The sequence below is a fragment of the Ursus americanus genome, chromosome 22 (assembly GCF_024610735.1).
Source record: "Ursus americanus isolate L20-20 chromosome 22, mUrsAme1.1.p, whole genome shotgun sequence".
Lineage (NCBI taxonomy): Eukaryota > Metazoa > Chordata > Mammalia > Carnivora > Ursidae > Ursus > Ursus americanus.
The window spans coordinates 14,407,297-14,434,929 of record NC_142148.1 but is presented as its reverse complement, the minus strand read 5'-3'; the positions used below and the strand labels follow the sequence as shown (position 1 = coordinate 14,434,929).

The following is a 27,633-nucleotide window of genomic DNA, read 5'->3' as shown; positions in this document are numbered from 1 at the left end:
GAGAGCGAGAGAGAGCTAGAGCGAGCGAGAGAGCGGCGAAGGCGGGCAGAGGGGCGCGGGCGAGGCGGAGCAGCCATCCCCGGGCCCGGCGCCGCGCCGCCACCATGCTAAACAACCTGACGGACTGCGAGGACGGCGATGGGGGAGCCAACCCGGGTAAGCAGCGGCCCGGGGGCAGCGAGGGAGGGGGCGGCGAGGAGAGGAGGCAGCTCTAGGGTTAGAGGCAGAGCGGGGGCCGCCTCCTTCAAAGAGGCTGGGACTGACCGGGGCGGTGGGAGCCCGGGGTGGCCTGGAGCCCTGCTCCATTGGAATGCGCCAGGCGCTGTCCGAGGTGCTGGAATGCGCCGCGCCCGGGGCAGGGCTGGGGGCCGAGAGGTTGCCATTGCCCACAGCCCGGGGGCAGACGTGGGTTAGCTAAGCGGGGGAGGCGGTGGGAAGGGGGTGGAAGAGCTAGAATGGGCTGACGTGGACCTCGACGGGCGGGAGGAGGGTTCCTTTCCCCAAGAAGGGACCCCGGCGTCCTGGCGCAGAGCGTTGACCGGCGGCACGGGGAGGGGGTGGGGGGTGCAGTCTGCTGCAGTCCCTCGCTCTGAGACTTCCAGCTGAAAGGTGGGGGGAAGGTGCCCATGGGGGGTTGGATCCATATGACAGCCCCCGTCCGGGCTGCGGTGTCTCCTTAAGGGGACACTTGGTGCAGTCTGTGCCCCCTCCCCCAAACCTGCCCGAGGTCCGACCTCAGACTGAAGCGTACCTCCTCCGGAGATTTTCGACTCTACTTTGCGGAATCTCCCTCTCCCTCTCGCGTACCCATGGGTTCCTATTCAGGACGGGAAGCAAGATCACCCTCCTTTCTTCCCTCTTTACCCTTCCTTTCGGTACCCTGGCATGACAGTGAGGTTTCCAGGGCGGGGCAAGGGGGAGCCTTTCTAGTCAGCTCTGCTAGCTTCCCCAGTGAGGCCTCAGGAATGGGGTCCCAGCGGCTGAATCCCCGGCGCCGCGGCGCGGACACTGCGGACGCGCTGCGGTGGGTGCGGAGACTCGCTAGGAGCCCAGGGGCTTGAAGCAAGTCCTTTCGCTGCTCTTGCTTTCCGCAGCCCTCCTCCACGGTTTCCCTGCTCCGAGGTCTTCCGGGCCAGCCACCCCCTTGGGCTCCTAGGCCCCCCGCCGCCCCCCAGCGGTCTCAGCCATCCATCACGGCTGTCAGCCGCCCCCACCCCCCACCCTCCAGCGGCGCTGCGTCCCTTGCGCACTAGCGCGCCTCCCGCTCCCGCTGTCTGCGCTCCGCGCCTTCAAACGCTCCCTTGGGCACTGCTTGACCCTCTGATCTGAGACTCTTGCAGACCTCCCCGGAGGATGGCCAAAGAGCCCCAAGAACTGAAAGATAGGGGTCTTCCAGGGACTGGGAGCCTAGACTTGAAGTCTTCCGGATCCTGGATCCAAGTCAGAGCCAAGTGGCCGCTTGGGAAGGCTGTGGACACCAGAGTCCCCAATTCTTTGTCTGAGACCCCTTTTTCCTCCCCGAGGTTGAGTGGTATACAGGGGTCGGAACCACCGGCTGGCCAGCTAGCGCGCCCATCTCCCCAGTGACCCTGGGGCTGCCTCATCCAGCAGCCTCCCCCCTCCCCAGCAGGCTTAGGCTATGGGGGAAGAGCGTTTGGCAAAGTCGAGTCTGCAGCAGATCCAGGCATCCGGACGCGGTGCCCGGGAACGAGTTGTGTGTGTGTGTGTGTGTGTGTGTGTGTGTGTGTGTGTGTGTATGTGTGTGTAGGGGTCATTGCCATCTGGGATCCTCTTCAGATGCCTCCACTCTGAGGACAGGGGCTCAGCCTGAGAGATAATCTCTGCTCTCCCCAGACACTGGGTATGGTCCGATCCCCCAGCTCCTGCTTTCTCTACCCTGAGGTTTGTGCCTTTCTGGGCCTTGGGTTTTCCATGGGATCTCAGGAGGCCTAGGAAAGAGGCATCTATGTGTGTGGAACAGGAGTCAAACTAGGAACTCACTTCGGTTCTACCCACTCCCCATTAATTTCTAGACTCTGAGTGTAGAGGGCCCATCTGGAGACCTTCTCTCTCTGTGTAGGGTCCAGGACCTGGAACTAGAGTGGCTAGGACCTGGGTCAGATGTTCGGGGTCCCAGAGAGAGGCAGACTCCCAGCGATGCCCAAAGATGGTCGTAGGGGGCCCTAAGAACCTGCTGGGCTTGAGGGAAGAGAGACTACCAGATCAAGAGCCTCTGCCATCTCTGATCTTAGGTTCTTGGGGATGTAGGTGAGGACCTGGGTACTGACCTCAGGGAGGTGGTAATAGCTCCTCTGGACTAAAGAAGAACCCTTTGGACTAAAAAAGACCCCTATCCTTTTGGGGTCTGACGCCCTCCCCCACTACCCCAATCTGGCTTGGGGATTCCCCCGGGCCTGGTCTCAGGCCCCCGGGGGAGGCTCCTTAGCCCGCGCTGCTCGCCTGTTTCCTCCCCGGGAGCTCTGGCCGCCGCAGCTTAATTGAAAGCCGATTCGGGCTGAGAGCTCCCAGGGGGCGGGGGCGGGGGCGGGGGCGGGGGCCAGGCGGAGAGGGCTCAGCCTCAGTCTGGCCCTGCCTCTCGCGCGCGCGCCGCTCGCCGCTACCCATCAGCCTGCGTCCTGGCTCTGGGGGTTCAGGGCGAGTTCCCCCTGCTCTTCTGAGAACTCCTGAAGCTCGCCCCTCTCCCCGCAACCAGTGCGCCGGCTGTTCCCAGGAGGGGACGAAATCGGCCCGCGGCAGACGAAGCCCCCGGCCTGGGGTCCCGTCCAGATGGCGGGTGGAAGGGCGGGACCCAGGACCAGCCTATGGGCCGCCCTCTCCCCAGCCCTCCGCTCCTAGCTGGGATCCGGCCCGGAGCCTGGCTCCGCGCTGCGCGTCGCGTTACATAAGCGGCTGCGGGCGCGTGGCCGCCTCGGCTCGGCGCTGCGCTCTCTGCCCGCGCGGTCGCCATGGAGACTGGCGCGGGGCTGCCTAGTAGCCGGATCTCGGGCCAGGACGCCCCCTTTGCCTCCCCGCACGCGCCGCAGGACCCCAGGAAGGAGGTGGGGCTTGGGAGGGGGCGGGAAAGACAGAGGGGAGGGGTTCTTGTGTCCGGTGGTTCTGGCCCCGAGCGGAAGCCGCCAGGAGAGGGACGCAGACCCACAGGGGACAGGGCCCTTAAATCTTGGGACTTGGGGAGGGGTATGGGATGGGGAGCCCGGGCTGAGTGGGGCACCACGTACATGAATAATATTTGTACTTGTAATAGCAGCAATAGTTCCGTTTATGTGCCCGGCACACCCAATTGGCATTATTTCCCTTAATCCCCAGGACAGCCCTGTGAGCTAAGCACAATTATTATCCCTTTGCAAAGGAGGAAACTGAGGCTTAAAGAGTTTAAGTGACTTGCCCGACAAACCTGTCGACACAGCCAATGAAGCTGGGACTGGAGTCTAAATCTTGACCCCAGCCCTTTTCCTTAACCATCAAGAAATTTGTTCTCATCCCCCTCAAACCCTCTTGTTCCCACTGTAGTGTGGTGAGAATATGAAGCATCTTGTCACCATTTTAAAGGAGGAGGAACCCATGTCTCCTTTATTTCTTCTGTTCTCTGGCCCCAGACAGCTCTTCTGAGACCCTGGGGGTCAGGAAGGGAGGCTGGGTGCATTTACCTCCAAAGACTTTTTTTGCTTTTTCCCTATGTGCTAGGTTCTCACTGGGGGGACAGGTCTGTCATTTCCAGGAACTCATATGTGAGAAGGAAGAGGTGATGGTGCCCCCCTGTTTGGGGCTCAGGAGTTCCTGGCTTGATGGATGAGGTGGAGGTGGTGGCAGAAGAAGGTGGTGGGTGTCCCTTGAGCCGGTGAGGCATCACCTCCCCCTTCCACAACTTTGAGTCAGGATGAGATTGGATTTATAACAGGTCGTGCTCTAGGGATGGACCCTGGCTGGGTGACTAAGGGAGGATTCCAGGAGGTAGGGAGGAGAAGGATGGGGGAGGATTTGGGAAGATGGAGGTGAAAAGAGATATGACAGGAGATGAGGGGACAGGAAATTCAGAATACATAGGGCCTCAACTTCATTTGGGATTTGTTTATTGGGGAGTTTCCCCAGGGTCCAAAGAGATATCTGCTACCGGGATTCAGCCCTGGAACTGAGAAAGGGTGCTGGCCAAAGCCAAGGTAAAGTGCCTGTGGGGGTCCCCTATGAAAGGACTTCTAGATGCCCAAGAGCCTTTCTTCTTGGGTGATCTCATCCAGATGCACACTTTCACACACTTCCTCCACATATTCTCATGGGTTACTCTCATCTTTTCTCTGCCCAGCCTCTTTCCTGGACCCCAGACTCTATATCCAAGTGGCTTCTGGACATATTTGCTTGAGTGTCCTATTCTGCCTTACCGTCGATCAAATTCAGCATCTTCCCCACCCCTGGTCTCTTCTCTTCCCCATTTATTAGATAGCACCATCACCCACCCGTTAACCTATGCTAGGAACCCCAGGCATTATCCTAGATTCCCTCTTCCCACGTCCCCAAACATCTGGCATAGAAATATGTGCCATTAATTATTGAGTCTGCCCATTGCCCTGTGTTGCTCTGGTCTGGGTCATCATCAGCCCTTGCCTGGATTGCTGAAAGGCTCAAACTAGCATCTGTATTCTTCATCTAAAGGCCAGACTGATTGCTCTAAAACATGATTCTGTTCACGGCACTTCTTTGCGTCAAACTCTTCGATGACTTCCCATTGTCCTCTGGATGAAGGCCAAAATCTTTAACATGGTCTGCTAGTCATTTAAGGACCCAGCCCACACCTTCTGAGGCTCATCTTTTCATAGGTCAGTCTCCACCTTTCAGCCCCTCTGTCCATGCCTCTTCCTCAGACTCAAGCCAGATCAAACTTCTTTCAGCATCTCTGACCCACTCTGTTCACTCTCCGCTCTGGGCCAGCGAACATGCTGTTCTCTCTGCCTGGAACATCCTCCCGCCTCCCTCCCAGTCTAGCTCTTACTCATCCTTCAGTTCTCAGCCTACTCGTCACTTCCTCTGGGAAGCCTTCCGTGACCTCCCAGGCTGGGCTGAATGCCTCTCCTGTATTCCCACAGTCCCTTGTTCATCTTTTATCACAGAATTTACCACTCTGTGTTGGAAATTCCTGGATACTGGTTTATATCTCCTGCCTGTGGGTTCCCTGAGGGCAGGGATAGTGTCTTGGTCTGTGTTGACTCCCCCGCCTCCTCCCCATGGCCGTACTGGCACATGGGAGAGATCCAGTGAATATTTGTTGACAGAAGATGCATGAGGAGCATAGGAGATGCCAAATGGGTCACTTCTCCAGGAGGTGGAGTAACCTTTGAGCCTCTGGCTGTAGTGTTTTCTATCGTTGCCTCTGGGACAGAGCATGCTTCCTCCCCACAACACCAGCATGGTCCCAGGTACGGTCAAGGAGGGGAACCTGGGGAGTCTAGGGTGCCCTGGTGAATGAAGAAGGACCCCCAAGAGCAAGGAAGTACTCACATGTTAATTAAAAACTTAGTATGTGCCAGGGAGTGCACTGGGCTCTTTATACGTGCTGTCAACAAAACACTGCAGCGGGACATTGTTAGCTCTGTTTCTTTCCAATGTGCAAACGGAGGTTCGGAGAGTTCAAGTGGCCACACAGCTGGATGCACAGGCAGGGGGATGACAACCAGCTGGTACCAGACCCCTGACTCCTCTGCCTTCCCAGGTGATGGCAACCCCAAGGAGAGCAGCCCCTTCATCAACAGCACTGACACAGAGAAGGGAAGGGAGTACGATGGCAAGAACATGGCACTGTTCGAGGTGGGTTGCTGGGGTGTGCCTGCCCCCGTTCATTTCCCCATTTATCTGCCATCCCTCCCTTCCTCAGGAGGTGTCCTCCTCTCCATGTCCTTCTCAGGTCCACCTGCTTCTCCTTCCCGTCACCCCTGCTACTCCCTCTCCTTATCCCGCCATCCCTTTTCCCTGTTTTCCGTGCCTGTTCCTCCTCCTTCCCCATGTCATCCCAGCCGCAGTGATTTGACTTCCTTGCCCCCATCTCTCCCAGCCTCCTACCACGTAGCTCGCCTATCCCTTCCCTAGGCCCTTGGGTCTTACCACTGCCACCCCCCCTCCACAGGAGGAGATGGACACCAGCCCCATGGTGTCCTCCCTGCTCAGTGGCCTGGCCAACTACACCAACCTGCCCCAAGGAAGTAGGGAGCATGAAGAGGCAGAAAACAATGAGGGTGGAAAAAAGAAGCCAGTGCAGGTGAGGGCCTTGGGGCAAAAAAAGGATGAGGGACGGAGAGGGGTGGAGGGGACAAAGGATGGGGAGACCAAAGAGTGTCTGTTGAAGGGATGGATGATGGAGGGAGAGGGCTAGGAGTTAGGGGCTGAGGGTGAGGGAGGGTTGGGAGATGAGGGATAGAGATGGAAGGAGGAGGGGAGAGGGATGAAGGGATGGGGGTGGAGAAAGGAGGAGAGTGGGGGGTGGGGAATGGGGAGAAGGAGTGGGTCTGGGGCTTCGCAGTGATTAGGGGCTGCAGGGACTGACGCTGGCCTCCTTGGCAGGCCCCTCGCATGGGCACCTTCATGGGCGTGTACCTCCCGTGTCTACAGAACATCTTCGGTGTTATCCTCTTCCTGCGGCTCACGTGGGTGGTGGGCATCGCAGGCATTATGGAGGCCTTCTGCATGGTCTTCATCTGCTGCTCCTGCGTGAGTGACGCCTTCCTCCTCCCCACCCCCTGACCGCTGGGGCAGAGCAGGGACCTGGGGTGGGGGGAGGGAGGAGGGGAAGCATGAGACCTGAGCTTTTTATAGGAACCACTGCGTATGATCTTTGAGAGTAAATTAGGTCTGACTGGTCCTTCCTGCACCTCACAGGCTGGTCCCTGATGGCCACTAACCAGGTTTCACCTGGATCTGTGTGTGTGTGTGTGTATGTGTGTGAGTGTGTGTATAATTACACAAGTAATGCAGATTCATTGACGAAAAAGATGGGCGTACCGAAGGAAATCAAATCCACCTCAAAAACCGCAGTCATTAACATTTTGGTCGGCTCAGGCTCACAAAAAAGGGGAGCGTGTTACAACAGCTTTGTAACAGAATCCTTTCCATCCTGCCTAAAAAAATCAAATATTCACGAAATACCTACTTCTTGTCAGGTTTCCACTTCCTCACACATGACCCTAGAGCCAGCTCCGCGTGTGTGGTAGCCAGGACTGACGCTAGTATGCCTATTTTATTTCTTTTTAACTTTTATTTTGACATAATTTTGACATATAGAAAATTTGCAAGAATAGAACAAATGTTAACATATTATCGTATTTATTCCATCCTGTCTGTAAGTACCTTTTTCCCCTGAATTGGAGAGCAAGTTGCAGACGTGATGCCTCTTTATCCTAAATCCTTCAGCGTGTGTTTACTAAAAATGAGGACATTCCCTTACATAACCACAGTACAATGACCAAAATCAGGAAACTAACATTGAGTCATTAATGATGTCTTAGTAGTGACACCTTAATCATGCTTTAGCCGCAGGCCTTACTCAGATTTTGCCAATTGTCCCAATCCCATCCTCGGTAACTGAAGAAAATTCAAGATCACATTCATATTCATTTATGAGCTCGTTTCAGCCTCCATTAATCTGGAACAGCTCCTCCTCTTTTGTCCTTCATGACACTGACACTTCGGAAGAGTATGGGTCAGTTCTTTTGTATAATGTCCCTTGGTCTGCGTTTGTCACATATCTGCTCAGGATCGGATTCACTTATGATTTAGGCAGGATACAGTGCACCTATTTTATAGGTAAATACACTGAGGCTTAGAGAAGTGAAGTGACTTGTCCCGGTCACACAGCTGGTCAGAGGTCAAGCTGGGATTTCCAGAGCTCTCTGATGAGCACAAGTAGCTTGTGATTCTTCCATGTGTGTGGTGAATAAGAGGTTTTCTTGACAAGAAGGACTTGGCAGGAGTAGAAGTTGGAACAGGACCAGGGAGAAGCTCAGCAAGGACTTGTGGGTTTGGCAGGTGTTTATGGGGTATAAGGTTTGGCCTTTACCCAGGGCACTGCGGCCCCCACCCTAGCTGCCACTCTGATGATCTCTCTCCTCACAGACAATGCTCACGGCCATCTCTATGAGTGCAATTGCAACCAATGGTGTTGTACCTGGTATGTGATGGGGCTTCTTGGAGGGGAAAGGGGCCTGGATGGTTGGGAGGGGGGCCTGGATAGTTGGAAGGAGGGGCAGGGCTGTAGGCTTTCTGGGCTGTCAGGACCAAGAGAGGCAATACTGCAAAGCTAGGGGCTGGGCTGTGATGTTGGTGGCGTAGGTGGGGGCAGTGGTATTTAGGGGAAGGGAGGGAAGCAGTTTATGGAGTTGAACAGGGCAATGCAAGATCTCCCTTTGCCTGAGACCCTCCTCTCTGTCATCCTATTTTTCTGAGCCATGACCTCCTTAGAAGGGTAATTAGCAACATGGTAATTAGTACAGCAAAATCCACTCAGAGTGGCTGGTGGAAGCACCAGTCCTAGGGCTGCAGCCTGTAAGGTGTGAGGCCCAGAACAACGCCTTTCTCAACTCTGTCCCTGAGCACCCTCGCCCCCAACGGCAGCCCAGCCCTCCTTGAACTTCTTGCTGACACCAGGTTCTTTCTGCAGCTGGCGGCTCCTACTACATGATTTCCAGGTCTCTGGGCCCAGAGTTTGGGGGCGCCGTGGGCCTCTGCTTCTACTTGGGCACTACCTTTGCTGGGGCCATGTACATCCTGGGCACCATCGAAATCCTGTTGGTGAGAGGGGCCAAGGAGGAGGTGTGGGGTTCCAGACTGTCAGTCAGTTAACCATTGCTCCTTGGAGACCTCCTAGGGAGAGGTCCAAGCCACTTAGGCCAAAAGGAAGTCAGATGTGGTTCTGTCTTTAAAGAATCCACAGTCTAGTTGGGGAGACAAGATACAGTAATTACGTAACGTGAACAGCTGTCGTTCATCGGGCACCCACTGTGCTCTCAGCAGAGTTCCAATTGCTTTACAGTCATTATCTTGAATCCTCACAAGGATTAAGTATTATTATGCCCATTTTACAAATGAGAAGCTCAGAGAGGTGACATGACTTGCTCAAGGTCACTTAGCTACCAAGTGCCAGAGGTGGGTTGATAAGAGTAAAATCGTGGTAGAAATAACAAAACTAATGTTACACAATAGCTGCATCTCGTGATTGCCTTCCACGTGCCTGGAACTGTGCTGATTTCTCTGTGGATGTTCATTGTCCGGGGCTGATGATCAATGGGTTGCAAAAGAGAAGAAGGATATGAGGGGCCTGAGTGAAGAGACCTATTAGGAGTAGTGACTGATGAGACGAAGTCAGATTTGGGCAGTATTTGAAGGAGAGGCTGCTGATGTGGGTCTTGGCTCTTCCTGCCCCTCCAGGAAGAGGTGGGAGCTGAGGAGGGTTCCCTGGTATATAGAAAGTGGGGCTGACATTTCCCAAGCCCCTAACTTATCCAGGCCCCATGGCCTGAAATTTATCATTTTAGTTTATCCTTACAACTATTCCATGAGTTAAATAATGTCCCTGTTTTGCAGATGAGGAAAGCAGAGCTCAGGGATTTTAAGGAACATGTGGAGGGTATATGAACCTGTGCCTTTCTGACCCCAAAGCCAGTGCTTGTCCACTCTACCAGACTGTCTTGGAGAACTGGAATTAAAAAATGCAGCTTCTGGTTTGGGGGCAGAACAGACGAGTATGGGGACAGGGAGGATGGATGGCGCATAAAAGACCCAAGGAGCCAAATTTTGGGAGGATAATAATAGACTTCCATGACTTAAGCAGATTAAATAATTTAAAAATTATTACAAAAGCAATTCTGCCCATTGCATAAAATTGGAAAAATATCAAAGAATGTAAAAAGAGAAATAATAATTGCCCAAGGAAAATCACCATTAACATTTTGGTGTATTTCCTTCTATTTTTTTGGGTTTATTTTACTGTGTGATATTGTATTCTGTCTTTGTAAAATAGAACTCTATAGGTCTCCCTAAATAACTAGAAACTCCCTTTGTAAATATCATTTACAAGCGAAAATAACTTTTCTAAGAATATAAACGTATTAATATTTGGTATGGAAATTTTAGAAAATACACATGTGCAAAAAGAATACAGATGATCCCATTTCCTCCTATCAGTGGATGTCATTTCCAGTCTTATGCTGCTGTAAATATGATGTGATGAGGATATTTTTACTCCAAAGAGCTTCCTGCACTTTGGGTTATATTCCGGGGGGTGATTCTTAGCTGGTTCTTGCTGTGTCACTCACCTGACCTCCTTGCCCCCTTTCCACAGGCTTACCTCTTCCCAGCTATGGCCATTTTTAAGGCAGAAGATGCCAGCGGGGAGGCAGCAGCCATGTTGAACAATATGCGTGTGTATGGCACCTGTGTGCTCACTTGCATGGCCACTGTGGTATTTGTGGGAGTCAAGTATGTCAACAAGTTTGCCCTTGTCTTCCTGGGTTGTGTCATCCTCTCCATCCTGGCCATCTATGCCGGGGTCATCAAATCTGCCTTCGACCCTCCCAACTTCCCGTAAGTGCTGTTGCTCTGAGCCTAAGACATTGTCCTTCTCCTCCCTGGCTCGGTTTCAGGGTCTGCGATGCCAGCCTCTGCCAACCTCCCTCTCCTCATCTCTCAAAATCTGAGTGATTGTGGATTCAGAGCAACCTCCTTTGGGAGGGAAAATCTCTCCTGGTTTGGGGGAAATCTCTGTAGGGTGGAGTAATGTGTTCTGGAGGTGGGCAGAGTTTTCCCTGTGAGGGTCAACTGCTTGCGGGTGGGGTGGACTTAGGAAGAACCAAGTGGAATGATTTCTGAAGGGATGACTCTCTATGTTAGGGAAGCATTTCCTCGGGACAAATTCCTGGAATAGGACAATGTATTAGTGTTGGACACCTTCTCTATCATGGGAAAGGTCACAGAGGAGAGGGTCTAGGGGCTCGGATCTCTGTGGGTTCTGCCTCTTTCTTAAGGACAGATCTCCCTACAGCTCACTGCCAGGATGACGCACGGAGACTGCTGTCCAGGGTGCTGAAACATAGCATTGCACAAAAACGGTGCTTCTTTGGGGTGGCTGCATATTAAAATCACTTGGTGGAGCTTTGAAAAAACACTGATTCTGGGCTCCATCCCAATTAAATCAGAATCTGTGGATACGGGGCCCCGGGATCTGTGTTTTTTTAGAGCCTCCCCGGTGGTTTTATTGTGAAGCCAAGGCAAGGTTATGTCCCTCCCCCATCTTCCTCCCTTGTTTTTCTCCCTAGGATCTGCCTCCTGGGGAACCGCACACTGTCTCGCCATGGCTTTGATGTCTGTGCCAAGCTGGCTTGGGAAGGAAATGAGACGGTGACCACACGGCTCTGGGGCCTTTTCTGTTCCTCCCGTTTCCTCAACGCCACCTGTGATGAGTACTTCACCCGAAACAATGTCACGGAGATCCAGGGCATCCCTGGCGCTGCCAGTGGCCTCATCAAAGGTCTGGGGGAGGGAAGAGGGCTGGTGTCCAGGGAACACTATGGGGACTGTGGGTTAAACGGTCAGGATTAAGGAACTCTCCTTGGGATTCACTTAAATTCAATCGGTTTTAGTTGAGCACCTACTCTCGGCCATATTCTGTCCTTGGCATCATGGAGGAATAGAGGTGAAAGGGAGCCTTCAAATATCTCACCACCTAGTGGGAAAGAAAGTCATCAGTTTAACAACTATTCACTAAGCATCTACGTAGTGTCCAGCACTGTGCTAAGTGCCAAGAATATGACATAAATAAGTCACAGTCCTTGGCTTCAAGGAGTCTAATGGCAGACACAGATGTATTAGCAAATAAATTATGATATGAGTAGATGTGCATTCAATGAACAGAGACCTCACAAGGGAGTGAGTGGTCATGTGTATAAGGTGGCAAGGCAAGACTTCCTAGACTCATCTGAGGAGGGTTTTGAAAGAAAAATAAGAGATTTTGAGCTATACTAGGGGAATAAAGGAATTAAGGCAGAAGAACAGCTTGCCTAAAAGCATGCAGACAGAGAAGAGCATACTGTGTCCTTCCAGCCACAAATAATTTGGTATAACTGGGGCATAAAGTACAAAGGAAAGAGGGGCAAGAAATGATGTCAGAGAGGCTGGCATAAGCCAGATTGTGGCAGGCCTTGGAAGCCATGTTGAAGCAGTTGAACCATGTCCTGAGGGCAATGAGGATCCACCAAAGGGTTTTCAGATAAGGGATGGACATGGTCAGCTCATCATTTCTAAAGGTTCACTCTGGCTGCGAATATGGATGAGGTTAAAGGGAGAGAGAGCAGAGGCAGGGAGTCCAGGAGGAGGCTGATGCTGAGTCCAGGTGAGAGATGGTGGTTTTCTAACCTAGAGTGATGGAGTGATGTCAGTGGTAGTGGAGCAGTGGTTCTCCCCCATGGCTGGTTTGTCCCCCCGGAGACATGCAGCAATGTCTGGAGACATTTTTGGCTATCACAACTAGATGGTTGTTACTGACTTCTGATGTGTAGAAACCAGGCTTTTGCTGAACATTCTACAGTGCTGTAGGACAGCCCTCCATAACAAAGAATTGTTTGGCCCAAAATGTCAGTAGTACAGAAGTGGGGGAATTCTGGAAAGGAGAGAAGGAGCATATTTGAGAAATATGTAGAAGGAATAATGGGCAGAAGTTGGAGATGGTTTTGAAATGGAGATGGGGAGGGGAGCAGTTGAGGGCAACGTGAAGCTGTCTGAATTGATGGTGGTGTCATTTGTTGAGATAAGGGATACAAAAAAGGAGCTGGTTGGAGGTGGCTGGGTGCTGAGATCCGTTTGGGGTGTATTGAATCAGTCTGAGATAGGTCTTTATATGTTTTTTTTTTTACCCCACTAGACAGGACTATTTGAGGGCAAGGATTAGATCTGCCCATGGCCTGGCCCTCTGCACATAGCTTGGCCCAAAGCTGGAGCTTAGGAAATGTTGGTGGAAACAATATAGAGCCAAGGCCCCCAGAGGAGTGAGAAGTGGTTGACCTTCTTTTTTGCACACCCCACCTCTTGGCCCTAGAGCTCTAGCACCCTGACTTCCAGTTTTCCTCCTGAGTACCCTGTCTCCTTCCACAGAGAACCTCTGGAGCTCCTACCTGACCAAAGGGGTGATTGTGGAGAGGCGTGGGATGCCCTCGGTGGGCCTGGCGGAGAGCACCCCTGTCGACATGGACCATCCTTATGTCTTCAGTGATATGACCTCCTACTTCACCCTGCTGGTTGGCATCTACTTCCCCTCAGTCACAGGTGAAGGGGAACTCAGAGAGGGAGGACTCTGCCTGGGAGTGATGGATAGAGAAAGTCAATGATGATGTGGGGAATTTCTTAGTCCTACAATCTCATCACCTAGCCGGGAACCAACAATCTGGCTCTCATTGCCAGATGAGGGAATTAAGTCCAGGAAGAGCCAATTCATATACCCAAGTTCTCACACCAGTTGCTATGCCAGGACTAGGTCCCAGGCTCCCGGACTCAGGGCCTGGTGTCCTTTCTTCTTGTTCTGTCTGGTCTCTTGTGGACCCTGTCCTAGCTCCTCCTCTATTCACAGGGATCATGGCTGGTTCTAACCGCTCGGGGGACCTACGGGATGCCCAGAAGTCAATTCCCACTGGCACCATCCTGGCCATTGCCACCACCTCTGCTGTCTGTATCCTGCACTGCTGGGGTGGGACCACATTGGGCTGGGAAGCCTGGAGGGAGGGCAGCTGAAGCTGCTGCCTCAGCTGGCTGGCTCGGCTGGCTGAGGGGGTGGGAGAAAGGGGAATGTCACCCCGGGGATTCTCCTTCATCCTCTGCTACAGATATCAGTTCTGTTGTTCTGTTCGGGGCCTGCATTGAGGGGGTCGTCCTGCGGGACAAGTGAGTAAGGGAATCAGGGCTGATCCTCTTCTGGGTGGTGGGTACTAGGGGGTCAAGTTCTGGGAAAACAGACCCAGCAGGGATTGCGGAGCCTGTGCAAGAGGGAATTGTGGGAGGGAGGTCACAGGGGATTGCTTGCAAACTCACCCTCTTATGTTATATTTTATCCTGCTCTAGAAGCTTGGATGGTGTCTCTCTCTCTCTCTCTCTCTCTCTCTCTCTCTCTCTCTCTCTCTTTTCTAGAATAATACTACTTTCCTTTTTTTTTCCTTTAAAATCTATTAACCCATTTAACATCTCCTTGACGTCTATGTGTTGGTCTGTCCAGAGCTCTGGGGAGGGGGATAAAGATAAATAACACATGCTTTTTGTGCTGAAGGAGCTCTTTGGGGGCTGGTAACCATATTCGACAACAGACTTGGAAAGCAGAGCAGCAGGAGTGGGACACAGTAAAGTACAGGGGCTCTGGTAGTGCGCAGGAGACTGCAATCCAGTCCCCAGGGGCATGGGGAGGAGGGGGTGATGCTGGAAGTGCCTTATACACATTTCCCCATTTATCCTTCTCACTTTAAATGTTGCATAGAGATTCCTTATGTGACTAGGAGTGGGAAGCGCATTCTAGGCGGTGGGAACAGCATGAGCAAAGGTAGAGGAGAGAAACAGCTGTGTGTGTCTGTGTGCGTGTGTACACGCACGCGTGTGCACGTGGGTGCCTGTAGTTATAAGCAATTCAGAGCTTCTGGAGTATACACTTTTGAGAGGTGTGGGCATGCTCCACCAGCAGGGTGAAGTAGGAGGTCTGGCTACAGAAGTCAGTTTCCATGGTGCTGTCCTGGCTTCTGTAAGGTGGGGAATGGGGTCATGAGGCCAGAGCTAGTCCTGGAAGCCTGGTTTTTGGTACCAGGACATTAGAGCTTTATTTTATAGAAAATCGGGGAAACCTTGACAGGTTTTAAGCAGGGGAGTGACCTGGCCAAATGGACCATTTGCGTATATTACACGTATTCACTTTTGAGGGCAACTTAATCTCCACTTATTTCATTTAATCATAGACCTCCCACAGGATTGCAAGGGATTCAGCAGGTCAACCAGTAAAACCCTTCATCTGATTCTTGTAGTCCTTCAGCAATGGCCCATGCGAGCATAGCTCTGGTTGCACATTCCAGTCACAGGGCTCTCTCCACCGACCGAGGCAGCACCTTTCAATTTAAGATAGTGCCGTTGTTAGAAAATGCTTTTCTTTGATTCTCACACCACACGACCGTGACCACACAATGAGTTCAAACCCTATTTTTTTTTTGAGAAAAACAAACCTTCTTCTCCTTCTTCTTCTTCTTCTTCTTCTTCTTCTTCTTCTTCTTCTTCTTCTTCTTCTTCTTCTCCTCCTCCTCCTCCTCCTCCTCCTCCTCCTCCTCCTCCTCCTCCTCCTTCTTCTTACTTCTTTTAAAAATCTACAAATCTGTTTCTAATTGTACTTTATTTTCTTTTTAAAAAAACTTTTAAATTAAGTTAGAACCCCATTTTTCAGATGGAGACCCAGGTTCTAACAAGCTAAGAGATTTTGCCAGATTAGTATAATTATTACACAATTGACCATTTACTATAATCACTCTAACCATCTTGTTCCAGGCATGGTGCTGAGCATTTTACCTGTGTTATCTCCTTTTACCTTGTCACCAATCACATGAGATAGGTTTATGATGGTTCTTTTTTACAGCTGAGGAAGCTGAGGCAAGGAGAGGTTAAATGAGTTGCCCAAGGTCACACAGATGGAAAGTGCCCACGGCGTTAGGAGCTTTGTCTCCCCCTTTGCTCCCTTAGAGCCTAGTCCTGCGGTGGGCATACAGCTGGTCCTGAGGTTGGTGTAGGAGATGTGCCCTGGAAATCGAGGTGGCATTGCTCACCCGGCATCTCCTGTCCCTTCATTCCAGGTTTGGCGAAGCTGTGAATGGCAATCTGGTGGTGGGCACACTGGCCTGGCCGTCCCCCTGGGTCATTGTCATCGGATCCTTCTTCTCCACCTGTGGGGCTGGGCTGCAGAGCCTCACGGGGGCGCCACGCCTGCTGCAGGCCATCTCCCGGGATGGCATAGTGCCCTTCCTGCAGGTCAGTGGGGGGGGCAGAGTGTGGGAAGAACAGCCCATCCACTACACCAGCCAGCCAAGCCACTGCCCAAGGAGGCCACCCAGTGAGCCAAGGCCCCATGGGGCCCTTCCGCTCTGCACTACCACTAAGAAGAATGGATGTGCCTTATTTGGGATTTGGCCCATGGCAGTGCCATCTCTTTGGGCAGAGCTGTCTGCTCTTAGGGGAGAAACAAATGGCCCTCTTTTGGCCAAGTGATCAGATAGGGAGACAGCCAAAGGGCAAGAAAAGTGTGGCTCTGTCCATGGTGCTAAAAAAATAAAGGATTTATGGAGCACACAGTCATGGCCCCTTGCTGGCCCCTGTAGCTCTTCTCCATCTGTCCTGCAGGTGCTTCCTTTCCCCTTAAGGGACCATTCGAACTTCATTGCTCTGAGGTACCAATGCCAGAGTGGGAGACACACAGCCAAAGCCTGGCATCCCCTTGGGTACCCCTAAAGGGTGAGGAATACAGCATTCTCTCCCTACTTCCTCACTGGTTAGGGGAATCCTGCCTCTATTGCACTAGTCCCCAAGACTGGAAAAGAGAGACGAGAAGTCTCTAGGATCTGGGACTTCTATGATGGTGGCTCTGTCCCCAGGTCTTTGGCCACGGCAAAGCAAATGGAGAGCCAACATGGGCCTTGCTCCTGACTGCCTGCATCTGTGAGATCGGCATCCTCATCGCGTCCCTCGACGAGGTTGCCCCCATCCTGTCCATGTGCGTGCTGGCCTCTTGCCCTCCCCATCAGCTCTGGGGGTGGAGGGGGTGTCTCTCTACCTGGATCCTCCAGTTGTGACCCTGGATAGCCCACCCAGTTGTTTAACAGTCTGTCTTTTGTTATATGGAGATTCATGCCCACGTGCATCAGGGTGTGTTGTAAGGGGATTTGGCCTTTGAATCCCTTCCTAAGCACCAGAACGTGATCTGACCACCTCCCCAATTTCTTATCCTCTTTCCTCCTTTCTTTCTTTATGTTTCACTTTCTCTTTCTGCCTCCCTTTGCAACTCTGTCTCTCCTGGGGCTTTTCTGTGTTCTAGGTTCTTCCTGATGTGCTACATGTTTGTGAACCTGGCCTGTGCAGTGCAGACACTGCTGAGGACGCCCAACTGGAGGCCACGCTTTCGATATTACCACTGGTGGGTGCCCTGTCCCCTTCCCTGCCTGATGGAACCACCTCTTGTCTCCACCCCAACCCCCACCTCACCCTAGCCCATCCCCGAGGTCTAAGGATCCCAGATTAAATTGGGAGCCCATTTCTCCAGCTTTTGTAGCCCGACTAGCATGAGAAAGGTTCCGGAGAGGGTCTCCTTTGAATCACAGATAGTAATACAACCTGGTCGTCTACGGTCTCGGCTGTGTTCCCTCCCTGTGCATCACACTCAACATCTTACAGTCTGGAGGAGGAACAGCCATTTCCTCAGCTATGAAGTGGTGGTGACAACTGCCCTGACCTCCTGGGGCCCCCATGAGTGTTACAGGGCTTAGTGTAAGAAGATGCTTCTAATGCGGAGCCTGGGGCTCTTCTGGTCATTTTACTTTACGGTTGCCCCTGGGGCAGACGGGGCAGGAATGACCATACTGGCTCTACAGAAAGGAAACAGGCTCAAAGAGGGGAAGGGACTGGCCCTACATCACCCAGAAAGACTGTGGCATACCTGGACGAGATCCCGGGCTGCCCGACTCCCATCTTAGTGCCCCTGCTCTGCCAGTCCCTTCTTCCTGGGGCACATTCTTACCGGAGATCCTGCCTACAACTCTCTCCAGAGACGTCTGCCTTGGAAGCCCTCTGGCAGGGTGGTCAGGCAGGGTCTAAGGCACTGGGACAAGGCAGTGTGTTGACTTGGGAGTTGGGTGGGGCTTGGGGTGGTGCCCTGTCTGTGGCTGCTCGTTCATCCAGAGGGTCCCATATCCCCATGGTGCCGCGCATGGAGATGATGGTGTGAGTTCCCCCAGACCCGAGCAACCCTAGACCTCCCAGTTCTTGCACAGGCCCTGCTCCATCTCACTCTTGCTGTCTGAGCCCCAGCTCCAGTGACAGTCCTGCCAGGGCTCAGAGGCTGGGTCTTCCTCCCATTGTCCAGGACACTCTCCTTCCTGGGCATGAGCCTCTGCCTGGCCCTCATGTTTATCTGCTCCTGGTATTACGCCTTGGTGGCCATGCTCATTGCCGGGCTCATCTACAAGTATATCGAGTACCGAGGGTAAGCGTGGGGTGGGGGGCGGAATGGGGAGGAGGGAATGGGGAGGGCTGGGAGAGGCTAAGGGATGGGAGGGGATGGGGATAAGGTAAGAGTAGGGGAGGGCTGGGACTGGGGAATAGAAGACAGGAGCTGAGGGAGGGGCTGAAGCTCTGAGAAAAGGAGCCGGCAGAATGGCTGCACGTCCTCTGCCCCGGGGCGGCCACTTCAGTGTGCACGGGGCCTCCTGACACCCCTGACTTTCTGCCCCTCTGGCCCCCAGGGCGGAGAAGGAGTGGGGCGACGGGATCCGAGGCCTGTCCCTCAGCGCAGCACGCTACGCCCTCTTACGCCTGGAGGAAGGGCCCCCACATACCAAGAACTGGAGGTAAGTGGCCAGGCACACGTGGGATGGCCCAGGGGAAGGACAGGAAAGGAACAGGGTCTGACCTCCTCACCTCTTTGTTTGGTGAGTGCTGTGCCTTCCACAATGATCTGACCTTCCCCTCCCCTTCTCAGCCCAGCCTAGTTTGACCTTTCCCACCTGCAGCACCCGGCCCAGGCTGAGCTTCCCTCTCTTCATCCCTCTGTTCATTCCATCTTATGTTTTAAAAATGTGCGAAGGCAGGATATGTGCCAGGCCCCCTTCCAGTCTGCGGGGACCTAGTAAGCTAACAGTTCCATGGAGAAGGCACACACAGAGACAGATGAATGGAATATCGTGTAGCATTTGCTCTGGGAGACGTGGCTTCATTCATTTGGAGAGTTATAGGGGCTCCTAGAATTCTCTAGATTCAGAACAATCCCTCCTCTTTATTCATGTGGAAGTCAGGGGCCAGAGAGGGTCTCAGAGGTCATGGAAGGCAGAACTGAAAGCAGAATTTTTACCTCCCGCCTCTCAACCCTTGCTGATGTCTACTAAACTGGGGCTTCCGGAGACCAGAGCTTTGCGTTATATGTGAATTCTTAGATGCTTGGCACAGGGTCTAGCCCCAAGTGCTTAAAGAATGCTCTCAAACTGATGGGTGGTGGGTTGGATGGGGGGCCAAATGCAAAAGGCAATGAATGGATACATAGTTGGGTCGATGGCCAAGTGTATATACGTATCAGAGGGTGATTGCTGAACAGATGAATGTGTGAATGGACGGTGGCAGGTGGATGTCATAATTAGATGACTAATCCATGTATAGGTAAGTTGGTGTGGATACGAGTGGGTGACTGATGGATAAAATGGGTGGGTGGGTGAATGGATGGATGGATAAATGAGGTGGATGAGAGATGAGTGGGGGGGTGGGGGGTGGCTGTGAGGGAGCTGGTTGGGTGGGTTGACGTTCAAGGAAATAGATGGATGGGTGGGTGGGAATGGGGGTATAGAGGACGGATGGCTAGTAACCTCACCAGCTTATGGGGTGTGGGTGTGTGGTGTACGGCGGGTGGAGGTTGGGTGGGCGTTGTATGGACCACCTTGCATCCTCTTCAGGCCACAGCTGCTGGTGCTGGTGCGCGTGGACCAAGACCAGAATGTGGTACACCCGCAGCTACTCTCACTGACCTCCCAGCTCAAGGCAGGGAAGGGCCTGACCATCGTGGGCTCCGTCCTGGAGGGCACCTTTCTGGACAACCATCCCCAGGCCCAGCGGGCAGAGGAGGTGAGCTGAGGCCCTAGTGGGGATGGGGAAGGGCAGGGCACTCAGGAAGACAGCCCTTGTCCCTTTACACTTTCCCTCCTTCCCACCCTTGGGATCAAAGGGGGTTCAGGCTCTTCTGTCATCTTCCTTAGAAGAGGAATCTAAGGACTCAGAGAGTGAGTTCCTTAGAATCCAGCTCTCAGAACCAAAGACCATCAGAGCCCAAAGGGCCCATTTGATGGATAAGGAAACTGAGGCTTAGAGGGGGTCAGGGCATTTGTCTAAGGACAGAAAACAGAGACTCAAATTAGGACTGCTTGACTCCTACTCCAGACTTTCACATCCATGATTCTCCTGATCCCCACACCACGTGGAGTTGGCAGCGTGAGTACCCACATTCAGCATAGGAGGAAACAGGCCCAGAGAGGGAAGGCAGGTTGCTGACAGTCACAGAGCTGGCTGGAAGCACAGTCAGGGTTTGAGCCTGGGTCCCTGGCTCTGGGTCACCTGCTCCTGTCTGCATCCACCAGTCCATGCTCTCAGAGTCCAGAGCCAGTGTGGACAGGGGTGCGTGGCTCGTGCAGGACGGGGCACTAACAGGTGTCTGGAACCTGGCGGCTAGCAGAGGAAGTGGGTTCTGTCTTTGATCCAGGCCTCTCTCCCCTTGGGGCTGTGACTAGTTGTGGAGAAAGGAAAGGGGGCCGGAGGGAGGCGAGGAGAGGTGGGGAGGGGTACCCCTAATGGCTTGTGACAGTTGCTGTTTCTGCCTCGCTGGGCTGTTCACACCAATCTGTCAAGGCCCAGAGCTGGAGGCTTCTGCTGGTCAGGTTCCTTCAACATGCAGGGGCTGAGAATGTGCTGCGTTCCAGGCTTGGGGAGATGGGGGGGGTGTGTGAGACCAAATCCCAGCCGTCAGGGTGCTCCCAGGCTAGTGGGAAGATGGAACATTCCCAGAAGGCTCTCAAACCCATCTGCCGTTGATAGGTGCTTCACTAGAGTTCATACCAGAGTAAGAGAATGTGTTGAGTGTTTACAATCTGTCAGGCTGCGTTCCACCTTACCCGCATCCTGTCTTCTAATTCTGCCTGTTCCCATGTGGGGTAGCTGTCAGGATCCCCATTTGACAGATGGGAAAACTGAGGCTCACAGAGGTTAGGTGATTTGCCCAAGGTCCCACGGCTGGGAGGTGGCAGAGTTAGGAGTTGAAGCCCTCTGTGTTTGACATCAGGGTAGGGGTCCAGAGTGTGGGAGGTGGAGTCAGAGCCCTGGAGTTGAACCCCTACAATGATATCCATTAGCTGGGTGGCCTTAAGCAAGTCTTAAACCCAGTTCCCTTCTGGTCTGGGTAGGGGGTGCTTTCAGGCGGGGTGGGATGTACAGTGCGGGCAGGGGTCCGGGCAGTGCTGGAGGCCTTGCAGGGGGACTGCGAGAGATGGCAGGGTGGGGGCCAGTGCGGGGTAAGGTCATGAAGAGCTTTGAGGGATCAACAAGGAATGGAGGCCACAGGTGATGGGGAGCCATGCACAGTTCTAGTGCCCGAGGCTGACATGATCGGAGCTGAGCTTCAGGAAGATGGTGATGATGGAGGGGAGAGACAGGAGGAAGGGAGGCCACAGGGGGCCGTGCAAGGCCAGGGAGGCCTGAGGCTCATCATTGTCTGACATGCTGCCCATCCCCTCCCCTCCACCTTCCCAGTCCATCCGGCGCCTGATGGAGGCAGAGAAAGTGAAGGGCTTCTGCCAGGTAGTGATTTCCTCCAACCTGCGTGACGGCGTGTCGCACCTGATTCAGTCTGGGGGCCTCGGGGGTCTGCAGCACAACACTGTACTCGTCGGCTGGCCCCGCAACTGGCGGCAGAAGGAAGATCATCAGACGTGGAGGAACTTCATTGGTAACCGGGGCAGGCCGGGGGGGCAGCGGGGGCTGTGGGTTCTCCTTCTCAGGCCTGGGTGCTCTTTCCCAGACGTGACAGGTGCGGATTCTGCACCTGCAGGTGTCAGCATTCAGAGCTGGCCACATGCCAGACGCTGCGCCAGGTGCTGGGGACTCAGGTGTGAAGGAGATAGTCTTGGGCCCTGCAGAGCTGGCAGGGAGTCGGTGGAGGGCCGTGGAAAGAGCTGCAGCTGCGAAGTCAGAGAGGCCCGGGTCTACATCTCGCCTCGGGCTGTGTGATGGTTCACAAGTGACTCACCCTCTCTGAGCACTAGATTCCTGGTTATAATATAAACACTAACATTTGGAGACTGTGTTCTGTGTGCCAGACCAGTTGAGGCTTTCTCTGAGGCTCTCATTCTCTCAGCAGTCCCGTGAGGGCTAGTCCCTGTTATCTCCGCTTTACTGGTGTGACGCGGAGGCACAGAGAGATCGAGGAGTTTGCTCTAGGTCGCACAGCTGGTACCTCTAGAGGCTGCGCTGGTGCCTCCAGGCTATTCTGTGTCCTTAAGAGATGGGTCGTAGTTAGAAGGCAGTTGGGAGGATAAACGAGGCCGTGCACAGAAGAGCTCCTAATAGGAAGGGCAGGTGGTGTTAATGCCACTTGACAGGTGGGGAAACTGAGGCCCAGCGAGATTGAGAAGCTTTCCCAAATCCAAACAACAATGAAGTGTTGAGACCTACGTGGATGCTGGTTTTCTGACGACTCCGTCCAAGGCCGGGGTGGGGGAAAGCGGGGGTGGGGCGCTGGGTGCCAGGAGCCTCTGTGGCTGCTGCTTGGTGCGGGAAAGGGACCAGGGTCACTGTGTTCCCATCTGGCCCTCTCCTTGGCCTTCCCAGAGCTGGTCCGGGAAACCACAGCTGGTCACCTGGCCCTGCTGGTCACCAAGAACGTTTCCATGTTCCCTGGGAACCCTGAGCGCTTCTCCGAGGGCAGCATCGATGTCTGGTGGATCGTTCACGACGGCGGCATGCTCATGCTGTTGCCTTTCCTGCTCCGGCACCACAAGGTGAGCGCGGGTGTGGCTCAGGGGCTCTGGCCAGGGGCCAGCCTCCACAGGAAGCGGGGCTGAGATGTTGGGAACTGATGGGGTCCCCTCTTGCAGGTGTCCTTGCATTGTAGAGAGAGCAACGCTTAACCCAGGCAAGGGATGCTTTCTTGGGGGACCCTTCCCTAAGCAGGGGAGTTTTTATGGGGAGTGGCCACTGAGATAGAGGATTTCGGGTCTGCGTGTAGGCGTAGGAAGGTGGGCGGGAAGGGCGAGGGACAGGGTCCTCTCTAGGTGCTGGCTCTCGATCTCCTCACTGCATCTGGGCTGGACCTTTCTGGGTCCCCTTCACTCCTCCAGGTCTGGCGGAAGTGCAAGATGCGTATCTTCACGGTGGCCCAGATGGACGACAATAGCATCCAGATGAAGAAGGACCTGACCACCTTTCTGTACCACTTACGTATCACAGCGGAGGTCGAGGTGGTGGAGATGGTGAGTGCCCTAGGTTTTGGAGTCCTACCTGGCCCTCTTTCCTCTTGGCCCCAGTACCGAAGAGGGCAACCCTCAAATTCCATGAGCTTATGATGGTGGATCCCCTCCCCAACCTGATCCACCTCTTAGCCTCTCACATAGTCACCCAAGAGTCAGTCTACCCATCGATCCATCCGTCTCTCCCTCCCTCCCTCTCTCCTTTCTAAGAATAGCCATGTCGTTACATGTGGGGCACTGTCTCATGCACTTTATAGATATTAATTCTCACGGCAACCCATGAAACAGATAAAACTATCAGCATTTTCATTTTACAGATTAGGAAGCCGAGGCACAGAAAGGTTAAGCAATTTGCCCAACAGTACACCTAAGTGGCAGAGGCAGGGTTCAAACCCTGGCAGGCTGGGTTCAGAGCCCACGCCCCCCACAGAGCCCCTCATCCATCCTTTCCCTCAGTTTATCTACCCATCCACCCATCCGTCTGTGTATTCATTAATGTATTCATTCACTCAGCCCCATTCATCCATATTTGTATTCATTCATCACTGTGTTCCTTTATAAAATGTCTTCCCTTTCTCCATTCACCCAGGTAATTAATTAATCTACTCATTCATTAATTCACCCATTCATACGCCTGGTCCTGCGTTGGGCTGAGCAGGGAATGAGCTGCATTGCCTTCAAGGAGCATCGCCCTCTGCTTCGTCCTTGCCTCCCGCAGCTATTGGTTAAACTAGGTCATTAGCTAGAGAAGCCCTGGGCTGGCAGAAGGAAGGGGGTCTGCCTTCCTTCCCTTGGCCTTGCCCCTGAACTCATGCTTTCCTCCCGTGCCCCTGTCACTCTGCCCCCGTCCCTGCCCGCCCACAGCACGAGAGCGACATCTCGGCTTACACCTACGAGAAGACCTTGGTGATGGAGCAGCGTTCCCAGATCCTCAAACAGATGCATTTAACCAAGAATGAGCGAGAGCGGGAGGTGAGGTTGCCCTGGCTGGGCTCCCAGCTCTGGGTCTGCACAGTTGGGAGGGCCCAGGGCTCGCACTCCTGGCCACTGGCGCCGTCTTCACCCTAGAGTGTTACTCATCACCCTTCTCCCCCTCGAGCCCACCTCCCAGCACCGGGCTTCCTCGCAGCAGGGGCCCACTGCAGTGGGCCGGCCACGATGCCGAGGGCTTTGGCCTGGGTGACGGATTTCCCCCTCTGTATGTGACTTCTGGGGCCCAACAAAGAACAGTGGAAGCTAAGTATGGATGGATGATGATTCCTCAGGGGTGTGGGCTGCGAGTTGGGGGGACAAGGGGTCATGTGATAGACCCCGCCAGAGTGGGTAACAGATGGCTATTTAGGGACGTAGCTAACGGTGGGAGTTGGGGGCACACTCCTAGGGTGTCGTTGAAGAGTTCTCAGGCGCAATGAGTAATGTGGGACCACTAGTCCCCAGGAGTTGGGATGAAAGCCCCCCCCCCCAGAGAGTGGAGACCTTGGGGAAATGAGCGATGGTGTTCTGGGACTGGGGACTGAAGAGCTCTTGGGGGCAGGTGACAGGGTGCCTGTGGAGTAGGTGGCAGATCCTGGAGATGAGGGTGACAGACCGTGGTTGAGGGGGTCTCCCGGGTGTGAATAATGTATTTCTCAGGTTGGGGTTAATGGATCCTCAGGGGAATGGGTGATGGGTACCTCTTGGAGCTGGGAAGGGTGAACACTCCAACGATGTGGTCCCGGGGTGATCGTAAAAAAAATGTAAGAAATGGCAAGGGCACTGACCAATCAGAATTGGCCCTGCGCTAAGAGCCCTGAGGGGGAGGGGGGGGCAAGTGTTAACCTTTTGGTTGCTGGAGGGTGGGTCGGCCGGGGCTCTGCACATGAGTTGCTGTGGCCAGGTCAGCGGGACAGCAGCTGTTTGGTGTGAAAGCCCTGCAATATTCTAACAACTGGTACGGTTTCCCGAAGTGCGCATCCGTGGCCGGACGTCAGCTCCGGCTATCGCTCTTTGCAGGGCATGGCTGGCGAGTGAGAGCAGAGCTGGTCCTAACCCGTGTCACTCCCTAGATCCAGAGTATCACCGATGAGTCTCGTGGCTCAATCCGGAGGAAGAATCCAGCCAACACTAGGCTCCGCCTCAACGTCCCAGAAGAGACAGCTGGTGACAGCGAGGAGAAGCCAGAGGAAGAGGTGTGCAGCTGGGGTGGTCTGGCCCCAGCCGGTGCGGGCAGAATCTTCGGTCTCTAAAGGGATCACGTGCTGCTCCTTCGTTGGTCCCTCAGGTGCAGCTGATCCACGACCAGAGCGCGCCCAGCTGCCCCAGCAGCTCTCCATCCCCGGGGGAGGAGCCTGAGGGGGAGGGCGAGGCCGACCCTGAGAAGGTGCATCTCACCTGGACCAAGGACAAGTCGGTGGCAGAGAAGAATAAGGGCCCCAGTCCGGTCTCCTCCGAGGGCATCAAGGACTTCTTCAGCATGAAGCCGTAGGGGCCTGGGGGCTGGGGCCTGGGGTCGGGGGTGAACCTACAGGGTCTTTGCTCCTCATGGCAGAGCAAACAGCAGAGGAGGTCCTGGTTGGAAAGCCCAGCCCAAACCTTGCCTGGGTTCCCCCATCTGAGAGCTAGGGGGCTGGGCTGATTGCTGAGGGTCAGCGCTCCCAGGTGTAGGCAGTGAACAAATGAAGGGGGTGTGGCTGGGGGGAGCGGGACCTGTATGCACTGGGGGGTGGGGGATGGTGGCCCATGTCCTCAGTCTTTCCTTCTGACCCCTCTCTTGTTCTTCTCTTTGCTTCTCTTGTGTTTCCTGAAGGGAGTGGGAGAATTTGTAAGTGCTTCAGGATTTTTTTATTCTCTCTTCTGGGTTGGCCAGGGTCGCTGCTCTCCTCACTTTATCGTGAACACTCAGTTCATGGTCCTGGCCTTTGGGGTCTCTGTGAATAGCCCAGTCTGGAGAGGCCTGGGGTTGAGTCGGTTGGGAGCGGCCCAGTGCGCCTGGGGCTGGGAGGGCACTGGGTCCAGCTCACGCGCCTTCCTCCCCTCTGCCTCCCCTTTCACCCCGCCCCCCCCTCCGCTCAGGAACCAGTCCAACGTGCGGCGCATGCACACGGCCGTGCGGCTGAACGAGGTCATCGTGAAGAAATCCCGGGATGCCAAGCTGGTTTTGCTCAACATGCCTGGACCTCCGCGCAACCGCAACGGTGACGAAAATTGTATCCTGGAGCTAAAGCGGGGGTTGGGGAATCGAGGCGACGTCAGGGGGCCGGGGTCCTAGCCCTGGGATGGAAGAGCTTAGCCCGTTTCTGCTTCAGTTACGTCGGACCCGGACGCGGGCCCAGGGTTCCCAGGCGCCGATCGCGACCCCCATTCCATCGGGGTGGGGGGGGGGTGGAGATGAAGAGGACAGTCTTTCTCCTTGACGCGCGCTCAGACATGGAGTTCCTCGAGGTCCTCACGGAGCACCTGGACCGGGTGATGCTGGTCCGCGGCGGCGGCCGTGAGGTCATCACCATCTACTCCTGAGAGCCAGGACCTGCCACCCGGGCCCGAGCGCGCCCGGCCGGCGGCCCCGGAGCCCTCGCCGCGCCCCCCGCCGCTGTCACCGTTTACATACAGACCCTGTGCCCGCGCCCTGGCCCCTTCCCTCGCTGCCTGAAGCCCGGAGGCCACGCCACTCGGGGCTGACTCGGAGAGGACAGCCCCGCGCGGAGGCGGGAGCTCGAGCGCCCCTTTGGCGCGTCGCTCCGCGGGCCCGGCCTTGCCCCGCGGGAGGAGACGCTGCAATAAGGCCGGGGAGGCGCGGGGAGCGGAGGCGCGGGGTCGAGAGGAGCCCCGGCGGGCCTCGCGGCCCCGTCCCCTCCCCCGCCCCACCCGGTCCTCCTCGGCGCCCCGTCGCGGGCTCGGCTCCCGGCGGCCCGAGGGCGCGCGGTGGGGAGGCCGCGCTCGGCCGGATCCGCAGCCCCTCCGCGCGGGGCCGCGCCTATACATAGTGTACAGGAGACATCGCGTGTATTTTTAACGTCCCCATATTTCTGTGACTAGAAGCGCAACGGACTTCTCTGCTCGCCGCTGTCGAGCTCTCCCGCTGGGGGCGCCCGGGGGAGGCGGTGGCCTCGGGAGGCTGGGTTTTCCTGGACGTCCGCGAGTTTGGGAGCAAAAGTGCTTTCGGCCCAGGCGGGAGTCGCGGTCCTGGCCCCTCGGCATCCCCGCCCCGCTCTCGCCTCCTCGCCCTTCCCGCGCGCCCCTGGCTTCCGACCTTCCCGCGAGTTCTTTTCGGAGATGGGGTGAGAGCAGTGTCCGGCTTTTCTGGATCCGCCTCCCAGCGGCTGCGGGGAAGCGTGCGGCCTCTTCTCCGCTCCCGGCGAGCAGGAGCCGGGACAGGGGAGGGGCT

The 27,633-nt window shown here is 54.8% G+C and overlaps 1 protein-coding gene across 1 annotated transcript; it reads left to right on the top strand.

Moving 5' to 3' along the window:
* SLC12A5 (solute carrier family 12 member 5) lies at positions 1–27,068 on the top strand. Its single transcript, XM_045804778.2, has 26 exons — positions 1–156; positions 5,723–5,817; positions 6,134–6,265; positions 6,568–6,714; positions 8,116–8,170; positions 8,660–8,790; positions 10,340–10,581; positions 11,313–11,524; positions 13,144–13,314; positions 13,616–13,714; positions 13,869–13,926; positions 15,858–16,032; positions 16,653–16,771; positions 17,093–17,191; positions 18,137–18,256; positions 18,516–18,620; positions 19,713–19,881; positions 21,556–21,751; positions 22,633–22,802; positions 23,142–23,273; positions 24,135–24,242; positions 25,316–25,438; positions 25,531–25,730; positions 26,056–26,070; positions 26,322–26,455; positions 26,674–27,068. The coding sequence occupies exons 1-26, from the start codon at positions 105–107 to the stop codon at positions 26,763–26,765; spliced, it is 3,351 nt and encodes a 1,116-aa protein (XP_045660734.1). The 5' UTR covers positions 1–104; the 3' UTR covers positions 26,766–27,068.
* The last annotated feature ends 565 nt before the right edge of the window (positions 27,069–27,633 follow it).